Raw genomic sequence first — 12,609 nt, 5'->3', positions numbered from 1 at the left:
AATATTACTAGATTTTCATTCACTGCTTCGTTGAATTAGCCTTTTTAATGTTGTAAGTCTGCCTTCTTTAATAAGCCCAATCTCCCATAGATTTCAAAAACACAACTCGAATGCTTAATATGAAACTTTGGATATTTTTCCGGTTTGAATTTTATAATTTCCAGAGGTTGTCTCTTTTCTTTGGCGGTATTTAGAAACTTTACCACTAAAACGACACTGTGACAAGTAAAATGAAGGAAAAATCGCTGTCATGGTGCTGTAGTGGAACTGGACACAGTTCATAGTATTGGGTAACAGAAAATTATTATTTCAAACAATTTTAGTAATAGAATAATTACAGTTATACATTTCAACATGTGATATAGTGGGGAGACAACTCTAAATATGCAATAAAGATATGAAAAACAGGTTAACTCTCACTGGTCGGTAGGTAAGGGAATCAAGATGTCTACCGCTCCAAACCAAAATGGTTGCCATGCCAGCCAGCCAACTAACCAATCAGCCAATGCACACAACACCATGTGACAGGCTGTGCTGAGTATTTATAAAAGTCACCTGCTAAGTAATCCATCTCCAGAATTATACCATTGGTGTAGGCTATACCTTGTAATTTTCGCCTGTGAAAGCGCGGTGAGCCGAGAAAGCTGTTTTTGATGGTGTGTAGGCGAGACTTCCAGGCTGTCGACTGTATACTAGGGGAACCAGGGGGTGTGGCTGAGGGACTGTGGGATGGGGTACCCCTCACAGGGAGGCGTGGGCTCAGGATGGGGGAGGAGCTTGGACTGCCTGTCAGACTCGCCTTCCGTCTGAAATGAAGAAAACAGATATAGCATATTATAGATTAAAGTAAGTGAACAAATTCATCTGTAGTAGTTAACCAATGAAACTTCACAAAAGTACGTAATCGCTCCAAGCACAGATTCTGATAAAAGTTAAAATGGGGTAAAATAGTCAGCATTTTATGCAATAAATGAAAACTCTGGAAAAGCTTATAAAATGTTTTTAAAAGAGTTATCTCCCATACCCGAGTAATTTTCAATATCTATATGAATATAAGAAGGAGCACAGATGTACACCTATGCCTTCTTATACAAAATGGTTATTAGTAATCAATCTAATAAATGCCCTGCAGGGAACTTAGCAATTTGGAACAAGAGGCCCAGAGGGCCTGTATCGCTCACCTGAATATTTGAGCAGTCATAGCAAAATTTTCTCATTAAATATTATATTGCACTACAAATGTTTCCCTCGCAAACTTTGTCGGCTCCAGATTCTATGCTTTTTGGGGTTTTTTCAGAAGTTGTTCGACATAGTTTTCCCTGTGAACTTGTAAGTAGGTCAATGTCATTTTCCTACTCAAACTTTGTTAGCTCTATCCCAAAAAGCTACCAGCCAAATCTTATGAATCCATTCCTTTTGGTTCTTCAGAACGAATTGTTTGAAATGTTGTTGACCTCTGTGAACTTTAAAGTAGGTTGAGGTCATTTTCATTTGCAATCTTTGGTGAGCTCTATCCCGGGAAGAAGTCATTTGATGTTTTTGACGTATTTGACACCTGTGACCTTGAAAGCAGGTCAAGGTTATTTTCATTCTTAAACTTTGTCAGGCTCTATCCCAGGAAGCCACCAGCCAAATATGAAGATTCTATACCTTTTAGTTCTTCAGAAGAAGTCGTTTGAAGCGTTTGACATATTTGACCGCTGTGACCTTTAAAGAAGGTCAAAGTCATTTTCATTCTCAAACTTTGTCGGGCTCCATCCCAGGAAGCCATCAGCCAAGTATAAAGATTCTATACCTTTTAATTCTTCAGAAAAAGTCGTTTGAAGCGTTTGACATATTTGACCGCTGTGACCTTGAAAGAAGGTCAAAGTCATTTTCATTCTCAAACTTTGTCTAGCTCTATCCCAGGAAGCCACCAGCCAAATATAAAGACTCTATACCTTTTAGTTCTTCAGAAGAAGTCGTTTGAAGTGTTTGACACATTTGACCCATGTGAGCTTGAAAGTAGGTCAATGTCATTCTCATTCTCAAACTTTATCGGGCTCTATCCCAGGAAGCCACCAGCCAAATTTGAGATTGTATACCTTTCAGTTCTTCTTCAGAAGTCGTTGGAAGTGTTTGACACATTTGACCCCTGTGACCTTGAAAAAAGGTCAAGGTCCTTTTAGTCACTTTGTCGGGCTCCATCCAAGAAAGCCATCAGCCAAATATGAAGATTCCATACCTTTTAGTTCTTCAGGAGAAGTGGTTTGAAGTGTTCGACATATTTGAAAGTAGGTCAAGGTCATTTTGAAAAGTGAACTGTATAGCACTCGATCCCAGGTATCTACTGGCATATTATTATGTCCCTGGCTCTTATGGAACTTGAGAAGAAGACTGTTAAAGTTTTTAACATATTTGACCCCTTTGACATTATAAGTAGGTCAAGGTCATTTTAATGAGGAAACTCAATAGCACTCCATCCCAGGTACCTACTGGCAAAATATCATGACCCTATGCCTTATGGAACTTGAGAAAAAGATTGTTAAAGTTTTATTTTACATATTTGACCTCTGTGACCTTGTAAGTAGGTCAAGGTCATTTTAATGAGGGAACTTTATAGCACTTGATCCCAGGTACCTACTGGCCAAATATCATAACTCTAGGCCCTCAAGTTGTTTAGAAGAAGTCGCTCAAAGAAAACGTTGATGAACAGGACAGATGGACGGACGAACGACGTACGCCGCAGTACGGCATTAGCTCACCTGGCCAAGGGCCAGGTGAGCTAAAATTGAGAAAAGTAGCTTCCAAGATTCTTAAACTAAAATAATCATGAAAGACACATTTTTTAACTAAGTTGGTGAATACTTGTGAAAGGAAAGGGTGCTCAGATCAGAAAAAGTGCAAAAAGTGCATAAAAAAGGTGGAACACTTATTCGGGGAAATGTGGTATACACAAGTTCTCATACGTAAATAAATTGTTCTAATATGTAAATATGTTATTATTAGAAACTAGACAAATGTAACGTTTGTACAATGACTAAAAAGTACTAAAAGATAAACAAAATGAGGGAAATAGGAACCTGAACCATGACTTTTTTTGTTGTGAACAGGTTGTCATGGTAACTTACACTTGCTGAACCGCCAGGGCTCTACGTGACGCTACTGGCGAGCCTTCACTAATACTTCCTAGGGATATCCTGCTAAAGCAAGCATGGTTAGTCAGGTTAGTATGTTAGTAATCAATTAAGAACTCCTGACCCACTGCATTGAGGTTTTTCCTATAAACAGTTACCTCCCCTTAACTTCGGTTTGGATATAGCACAGTTAGGCTTGGACACTATTATTGACCAGCTAGCTCAATCAGTTAACAATCTTAAGTCCCAGTTTCAAATCCGGTTCTAGCCCCACTGATTTTTTACACTCAGAACACTGTTGTTGATTATATCTTATTCATTTCACCTTTATTATTTCTCATAAAAATCCTCCAAGAAATGTGTTTCTTTTCAGAAATGATTTATCAAAGATTTAGTCATGCCAGTCAGTTTTTGGCAGTGGTATGGGGATTCTCAACTATTTAATCATTACATAAACTCAGTTGACTTTGCAGCTGTATTAATTTCTATGATTTTCATTGTTGAGTAAAAGCAGACACAGTGATTTTCTTTATCAATTGTATAGGTGTTGAAGCCATATTCACGGAAATTAGAAAAACTTTGTACAGTAAATTGGAGAAATCGAGAAAATCTTAAAACACCAAAAAACATTGGAATTGTGATATTTTCTTTGTGTTTATGTTATTTGTCGAATACTTGATCTTCAATCACTCAAGAGTAGGTTTGCAGTTTACAAAAACCAATTGGCAAGCATGCGCATTCCCCTAGCTAAAGACATCCCCCTTGGTAAAAAAAGGAAGCAAATCACCTGCCACCTTATGGATTGTGATATATGACTGCTTAATTTTGGATACAAGATAATACAAGATAATATCACAGATGTGTATCAGGGTTATGTTACAGGCAGTTTGGCCAATTTATCTCAAAGTACACATATTCTGTAATTCTGAGTTGTATCAAGAAACATTTCATAAAGTAAAAATCATTCCAAGTTTAACTCAGCATTTTTTTTCTAGAAAACCATATATCATATCGCAGCACAAATATGTATCTGAAACAAAACTTGACACACCGGTTTTTCTGTTTTTAGTATGTTAGATGGTAATGTTGATCATTAGTCCTTTTTTACAATATTTAGTCTTTATCTACTCATTAGTTCACTTAACCCTTTCACCACTGTAGACCATAACAGACTTATCCAGATCAATGCATGGGAGAATCCACTAAAGTTGCATAGGGGTGAAAGGGTTAAAGCATCTCATTCATTAGTACAATACTTTGTACAACTAGGACAATGCAGACTGCACACTACATAAGTTAACCCTTTCACCCCTATGTAACTTCAGTATGCATTGATCTGGATGAGTTCATTATGGTCTACAGTGGTGAAAGGATTAAGACAGTTAAATCATGACTTGTTTTGTAATGACAATATGAAGTACACCTACCCCGGCTGACCGTTAAGCTGGACAGCATCCACTCTCTTCCTTGGGGGATCCGCTGTAAAGTAGAACAGGTGTAGCTCAATGTGTGAGACAGAGATATGCGAAACATTGTGCAAATGTATGTGTTAAGGATACAAGCTACCTCATCATCTTTGCAAGAGAATTCCATATTAAGAAATCTATAAAAATATTCTCTATAAAAGTTTATTTGGATTTGGCTGATTAATGAATTGAAAGGTACATGGGAATGCAAACTGTTGAAAGTTATCTCCCTTGAACTTCTTTTTTTAATCATTATTTTCAAACGATTTGTTGGTAACTAATGTTGGTAACTAATGTATGAGACATTGATAATACTCACTAATAAAATAAAAATAATTGAAAGTTCAAAGGGAGGTACCTCACACATACGAGTACAATTTATTTCGTAGCATACAACCCTGACAGGGCAATACCTATTATTATTCATTTAGCTTACTTCGTCAACAAACCAACATCTGAGCAACATTTAGAGGATGCTATTTCAAAGTTGAAAGAAATGACCTCTTTAAGTAAAATTTGCAAAACGTCTGAATACAAGAATGAGTCTCATTACAATTTAATGCAAAAAGTATCATATATATCTCACTAAAATACATTGATTTAGAGAATGAAAGCCATTTGCAAATAAGTAGATACAAAGTATCAACTTTCAATTTTACAACAGAATATCCTTAGAGTTTGTTGTCTAGATCGACATTATGGAGCAGGTTATTTTTGTTGTGCTTATCAAATACTCACCTCTTGTTTCATTTACATAAGACGTTTGTATTGTCTTACCTTTGTGACTGTGTAACATCTAAACAGAGGTATATTAAAACCGTGGGTGACTTACCAGCTAACTTACCGGACTCGGACCGCGTTCGTATATCCAATTCATCCTCTACACTAGGGTTCCGTAATTTTCTATCTAATAGCAAAAAATACACAACCTTTTCTGTATTATGTCTGAAAATGAAGAAAAGAACAAAAATCAACCATTATATTCAACAAAAGTAGGAAGTCTGATTTTTGTTTTGTGATAATGATTCCTATGAAAGGATTGTTTCTACTCCAATACAGGTACAGAGGAGAGCGGATCATTCAAACCCACCAGAAACTTTATAAATGGTTCAGATTAACAGCTGTTGGTAAAGATAAACCAGCAATACCGAATTAAAGCAAGCTGTTTATTTGGATACACAATACAACCAAGGTTCAAACAATTGAATGAAAACAGGGATCCTGAAATATGCACAAAATAATTTCAGAGGGTGTTTTGTAAATTTGAGTTGAATCAATGGAGTCTTCCTCCCTATTGAATGGTAGTATTAGTTGGCAGCAATGTACAATATCATTCAGTTTATAACTAACAATCTGCCACTGGCGATAGAACCTCTTATCAGGTAACACTTCTACGGTATATCTAGATTTGACTCAATTTTGTTGCTGCACTGGAAATGTCATGGTTACTTACTTGGAATTCAGCAATTCTTCCACTAATTTGTCTTTATCTTTAAAACATTGCAGTGAGTTCATGGTGGACAGGACATCGGGGTCTAGGTCAGCTATGGTGGGGATAATAGAGGTCTGTAACCAAGGGTAGAAAGGTTATAGGTCAATGGGGTTATGACCTCTATCAAGGTCACACATATCAATGCATCACAGTGAAATAGTCAAATTACCTCAAAATGGAAACAATCTTAAATGGTGTATTAAAATATTTATCTTAACAAGGCATTAGGGCACTTATTTATAAAATAACAGAACTTTCAAAATAATTAACATACTGTGAAATCAATTGTTTTGGTGGGGTTTTAAATTTTGTTGATTTTGTGGGTAGTAATCAGCCATGGATTCATAGGTCCACAAGTTAAAGTAATTACAAGTTGGATATAAAGCAATTCTCTGTATGAGTTGGTACTCGTAATCCACGAACTCAAGTATCCACGAAATGGTATTTTGTCGGGAAACCACAAAAATATCTGATTTCAAAGTAGACAATAAAAGTATAAGAAAAAACCTGGACAATAGCCATTTTAAATAAGAAAGTTAAACACACATATTAAATATATGAAAGTGTGAAGCATTCCAAATTCCATGTAAGTAAATTGAATTCATGTGACACATACATTATTTGATCTCCAGAACAATGTGGAGACGAGATTAATCAAGCAGTTGGTAGGTTGGAGAAGGGAACAGTCAAGAAGTTGTTAGGCTGGATTATTTAGCAATCTAAGAGTTCATAGTTTGGAGCTGGAAGAAGTGTCAGGGTGCTGGAAGGCTGGACCAAGCTCTGAGCAGATTTGGATTCGGTAGGATAGGGAACAGAGAAGTGTGAGGGTGCTGGAAGGCTGGACCAAGGTCTGAACAGCCTTGGATTCGGTAGGATAGGGAAAAGAGAAGTGTCAGGGTGCTGAAAGGCTGGACCAAGCTCTGAGCAGCCTTGGATTCGGTAGCATAAGGAACAGAGAAGTGTGAGGGTGCTGTAAGGCTGAACCAAGCTCTGAGCAGCCTTGGATTCGGTAGGATAAGGAACAGAGAAGTGTGAGGGTGCTGGAAGGCTGGATCAAGCTCTGAGCAGCATTGGATTTGGTAGGATAAGGAATAGAGAAGTGTGAGGGTGCTGGAAGGCTGGATCAAGCTCTGAGCAGCATTGGATTTGGTAGGATAAGGAATAGAGAGATGTCAAGGAGTTGGTAGTGTGGAGCAAAGATCAGTAAGAGATTGGTAGGCTGGAGCAGACAGAAAGTCAGTAGTTCAGGGGCAGGGAACATATCTTGGAATAGGACGGGTTGGAGGTATTAGAATATGTACAGGATTGTGTATTCCGTATTTGCTTATTGCAGAGTTATCTTCTCATGTGATCAGGTATTGATTGTTACGTCATTTGTTTGTGAGAGTAATGTCATTTGTTTGTTAGAGTAATGTCATCAATTTTTGAGAAAACGACATAATTTTCTCACACAAACCAATGACATAACAATCAATACCTGCTCACAATTGAAGATAACTCTGCAATACGCAAAGACGGAATATGGCTGTACACTGGCTGTCCAGATGTATACACCGAAGTTATCTGTAGTGATGGATATTGATGAGTGCTTAACATGCAAACATTAACACTTATGAATTAACAAAGCTTGCACAATAAAAGACAAAACACAAGCATGCTCTTCTTTGGAGGGTGTGATAATTGGTGACTTCGGGTATAATAGCAGTGTTCTTCTATAACTCACTCCCGCAAATAAGAATGTTGGTTTATTTTGGGGGGTTTTCGGGTACAATATCAATGGTTATATGAAGACAGCGGCGAATAGAAATTGTAGAGAAGAGATATATGTAGCAGGAGAAAATATGTAAAAGAATCTCTTTATTTCAGAATAAAGTAAAGTAGATTAAATATTGCCTATAAGTTGTAGATTTTTAGAATTGAGAGTAATGAAAACATGAAATTCAGTGAAAATTATAAAAAAAATATGTCAATGAGAGTTGTTTCCCTTCCTTCAGTGAATATTTAATTCCTAGAAGTGCAATGGTTTAGGAACATTCAGTCAAATTTAGAAAAGAGGATCAGCTTCAGCAGCCGAGATTCATTTTTTTTTTTTTTATAACAGCTTGCTTACTTTTAGGTGAATCTTGCATTACATTTTATCATGTTTGAAAAATATTGAAAGGGAGTAATTATTTCCTTTTTTTAATCAATTTGTTCTACTGTTGATACTTAAATGCAAATAGAGTGAAATATGAACTCTCTGTTGATGTTGGTGAAGCTAACATATTATACATGCTGTAGGTAATGGCTTTGAGGTAGTTTTAATGGCTACCAATTTCTATAATTACAACCGCCTACAATGACGAATAAATTGCAGGATCTTTATCGTTTTGCAAAATTGAATCTCAACTTTTGTAAAGCATCTCAGTAGAGGAGGCACAGAGCAAATTGGCAGAAAACGTTAAACATTCCAAAATGCAGGTTTATGGTAATAAATGCAATATAGACAATGATGTATACCCATACCTGTACAATTTGGGCAACAGGTAATTCTAACTCTAAATGGCCCTGAATATCCCTAAAATATCAACAAAAAAAGAAAATAATACAAATAAGAATTGATTATATAGTCACAGACTAGTACCACACAGCTGTGAACACATGGGGAGGGTTTTCTACTGGAATGGTTCATATCTAAAACTGTTCAGGTCAAAGGTTAAGGTCAAAGATTGAGGTCAAAAGTCACACCAATGACCTCAATCTAGACTTATGAATACATTCTTGAAAGAAAAAAGTTTTTAAATTGAATTACTTTGATGAATTCCGTTCAGTAGTTAGATTTCACATAAATGTATTACATTTTATGTTGAATGCAAATATTACTAACACATTTTGCTCTTAAACATCATGATCACAACAATTAATTCCGATTAGTGACAATTACTTTTTGCAAGTTGTAGTTAAAAACCATTCCAACAGTCTAATAAATGGACATAATTACAGTAATTCAACAAATAAATTGTACGAAAATACCAAACAAGAATCCAACATGGCTGCCGTTAGTCATGATAGAATTCTGTTACTACTGGTCTGTCGGACAGCTACTGGAAAACTGTTTTTTATCCACTAGATTATAAATATTCCTCCTTCTTTTCCAAAAAGAGGTATTCAAGCCATAATGTTCCAAACTGTTTGCTTTCAGTTTAAAATACAATGAGCAAATATTGTTTTCCAGGATAGCAAAAATGTTGAAAACATTTTTGTTTTGAAGATGCAGATACTATTTTGTGAACCCAATTTTCCAGTGGCCTGACAGTATATATGAATATGTTATAACTGAAGTGAGCACCCATGGGTATGGATACTAAAACACATATTTATAGATTACCTGTACAACTTGCATCACAGGTAATTCTAGTTCATAATCATGTTTAGTGCCCCTAAAATATCAATCAACAGCACATCATTTCATTTCAACACATTGGATAGTGTGTATAGTAAAGCTGTGATTATATCAAGATACGGTAAATAGTTTCTCTTAATATATCATTTAAATACTCTTGATGTTGTACATATATACACTATATTAAAAGTAGAATTGTGTAACTGCATGAGGCAAGGGATATAACCCAGATTATTATGTGGGATTATCTCCCATGTTTACTTCATTCTACATAAAATGCTACGAATTTGAACAATTTCTTTTTTTCAATTATTTCATTTATGTTAAAATGCCTAATGAGATATGATGAGAACAATTACTATGAATTTGAACAATTTTTTTTCTCTCAATTATTTCATTTATGTTAAAATGCCTAATGAGATATGATGAGAACAATTACTATGAATTTGAACAATTTTTTTTCTCTCAATTATTTCATTTATATTAAAATCCCTAATGAGATATGATGAGAACAAATACTATGAATTTGAACAAATTTTTTTTCTCAATTATTTCATTTATGTTAAAATGCCTAATGAGATATGATGAGAACATTAGTTACACTCAGTTATGATTTCCAGAACCTTTTTAAAGTTGAAACTTACATGCAGATACAATCCACAAAAAGTTATAATCTTAATTCAATTAAAAATTAACACAATTAATAAATATGATAAAAAAGAAACATCATTGAAATAAAATAAAATTATGCTTTGACCTGCCTGTAACTGTGATTAATTCTAATACAGTCAAAATTTTGCAATTGCTCTTTTCATTTCATCTATTTCCATAATTTGAATTAATAAGTTTTTTATTGGCACATGTTACATTCACAATTAATATAACAAATTCTTCAATGTAGATTTAAAAAATTATACTTGCAGATGTCTCAACAACCAATACTAGAAGTAGTAAGTTTTGGTATGTTACACTTACTTTCTGTTTTGATAATGTAATCTGATAGTAAAATGAAAGTAGGCCAAGTAGCCAGTGTAACTTACGCCAGGACCCATGGATGGCGGTGGATATCTTCAAGCTACAACAGAAAAAGAGAAATATTTTCAATATATTCAACAAGATATTGTGAAGTGAATCATGGACAAAATAGCCCAATGATCCATTTAGACTCAGTCCAGGCCTTCAAGTTTGGTCCTAGAATGTCCCAAACACAAGTGAAAGATATTATGAAACCATTCTGTTAACTACATTTCCTAAAACAGCTAGAGATTGAAAGTCACATAATTACAAATGATGTTTTTAGGGACATCTAATTGGTTACCACAATCATGTAGCTTTTGTATTGTCATGTTACATTCAACTTTCAATCATCACTATAGTGAAGACATAATTTTGTATATTACTTTACTGTGGTAAAGATGACACTTTCAGGAGTTATAGCTGGAATATATTGCATGTAGAAACTTTCTAGCATCAAAATTTTGAGCAACCCATACAAATATATATTAATCAAGAGGCCAAGAGGGCCTGTACCTCTCACCTGGATCGTTATGCCCAGCAATAGTATATATGGTTAAAGGGTAATTAGGATCACAACTATTTCAATATCAAGGTCAAGGAATTAAGTCCCTAGGAGTGGGGTCAGACCCCAGGGTCAATTCTAATATGATTATGTTTATCTCTTTATGCCAAGCATTTGTACATATGGTTATTAGGTTGGCATCTCTACAGTGTTTCAAAGTTATGACCTAGGGACTAAGTTTCCAGGGCCAGGGCAAGACCTTGGAGCCGTCCTGAAAACATGTGTATTCATCTCTATATACTCAGTAATGGTATACAAGGTTATAGGGTGCCATGGGGATCTCAGAATACAGTTGTTGTTTTGTCTTTTTTTTTTTTCATCTCATCATTTTATTCATATGTTTCTTAAAAACACTAAGTATGGCAAGACAACCTTCAATGGCACTTAATAAGGTTCCAGATAATGGCCTATATTAAATTGATAAATTTTCTGATTTTATGTCATTTCACCAGGATTGGCATAAACTTGTATGTATATAAAACACGCTAATGTCTTGAACTTAAATCATGGCCTGTTTGTAGATTACTAGGTACAAAGTATATTAGTTGAACTGGATAACCGCTAATACTTCGACACTACAGACTGCCTTGGGGATATTTTGGTGGATGCTGTAACACAATAAAAAAGAAAATCTAAAACCCTCTGGATCAAGTTGCTGATATCTGTCTTCGCAATCTCTGAAATAATCGACAGATTCTTTGCTTCCAGCTAAAGCTTGGCTCCAGACACTACACCTACAAACAAAATGTTTCCAAGGGAAGTCAATTAAAATTCTGCAAAATTTTCAGTGACGGCACTGTTTTATTCAAGAAATGTTTTCCTGCTAATCTTTAGATCAGTAATGGCAGAATGTCAAGACACTGTCAGATATTAGTTACAGTAGTACTAATAATGCAAGACATTTTCAAATCGTGATACAATAGTTTTGTTTAACTTATAATACTTGCCAACTCTCCCATTTTAGGAGGGAGACTCCCGATTGTGGATCCTTATATTTAGTATTATCAAACAGTGAATTTGCTAAAATATTCCAACATTCTAAGATCTAGTTATTTCATCTTAAAGTACAACTTAAGATATGTAATTTTCAAGGGTGATTTTGTCTCTAGGGGGTATATAGACACACTTTATCTATGTTTTAATTTTTAGAATGCAGAATATCCCCCGTGGAAGTTTTAAAAAGTTGGCAAGTATTAAACTTCCTAGCAACAGCCAAGGTCATATAGAGATAGGTTGTTATAGTAACATTAAAAGACACTATCAAAAAAGGTTTACAAGGTACTATCAAATATTGGTAAACAAGACACTATCAAATCTTTGTATACAGGACACTATCAAATGTTGAAATGTTTAGTAACATTACAAGTCATTATCAAATGTTGATATGTAATACTAACACTACAAGACACTATCAAATATTGGTAAACAAGACACTATCAAATCTTTGTATACAGGACACTATCAAATGTTGAAATGTTTAGTAACATTACAAGTCATTATCAAATGTTGATATGTAATACTAACACTACAAGACACTATCAAATATTGGTAAACAAGACACTATCAAATCTTTG

The 12,609-nt window shown here is 35.0% G+C and overlaps 1 protein-coding gene across 3 annotated transcripts in view; it reads right to left on the bottom strand.

The window, feature by feature from the left end:
• LOC110445108 (serine/threonine-protein kinase BRSK2-like) overlaps positions 1-12,609 on the bottom strand; it is a 144,005-nt gene that overhangs the window by 11,787 nt on the left and 119,609 nt on the right. Inside the window, exons 9-15 of one of the 3 annotated variants that reach the window (XM_021489505.1) lie at positions 10,497-10,531; positions 8,580-8,631; positions 6,036-6,148; positions 5,415-5,527; positions 4,544-4,595; positions 3,111-3,182; positions 556-806 (exon numbers count right to left, since the gene is read on the bottom strand). In XM_021489505.1, the coding sequence (XP_021345180.1) occupies positions 556-806; positions 3,111-3,182; positions 4,544-4,595; positions 5,415-5,527; positions 6,036-6,148; positions 8,580-8,631; positions 10,497-10,531 (688 nt within the window). The remainder of the gene's footprint in view (positions 1-555; positions 807-3,110; positions 3,183-4,543; positions 4,596-5,414; positions 5,528-6,035; positions 6,149-8,579; positions 8,632-10,496; positions 10,532-12,609) is intronic. The other 2 variants (XM_021489507.1, XM_021489506.1) reach the window with 2 other exon arrangements.

Source organism: Mizuhopecten yessoensis, unplaced genomic scaffold (assembly GCF_002113885.1).
Source record: "Mizuhopecten yessoensis strain PY_sf001 unplaced genomic scaffold, ASM211388v2 scaffold8653.2, whole genome shotgun sequence".
NCBI lineage: Eukaryota > Metazoa > Mollusca > Bivalvia > Pectinida > Pectinidae > Mizuhopecten > Mizuhopecten yessoensis.
Note: the sequence above shows the minus strand (reverse complement) of the source record. Positions and strands in the feature narration are given on the sequence as shown.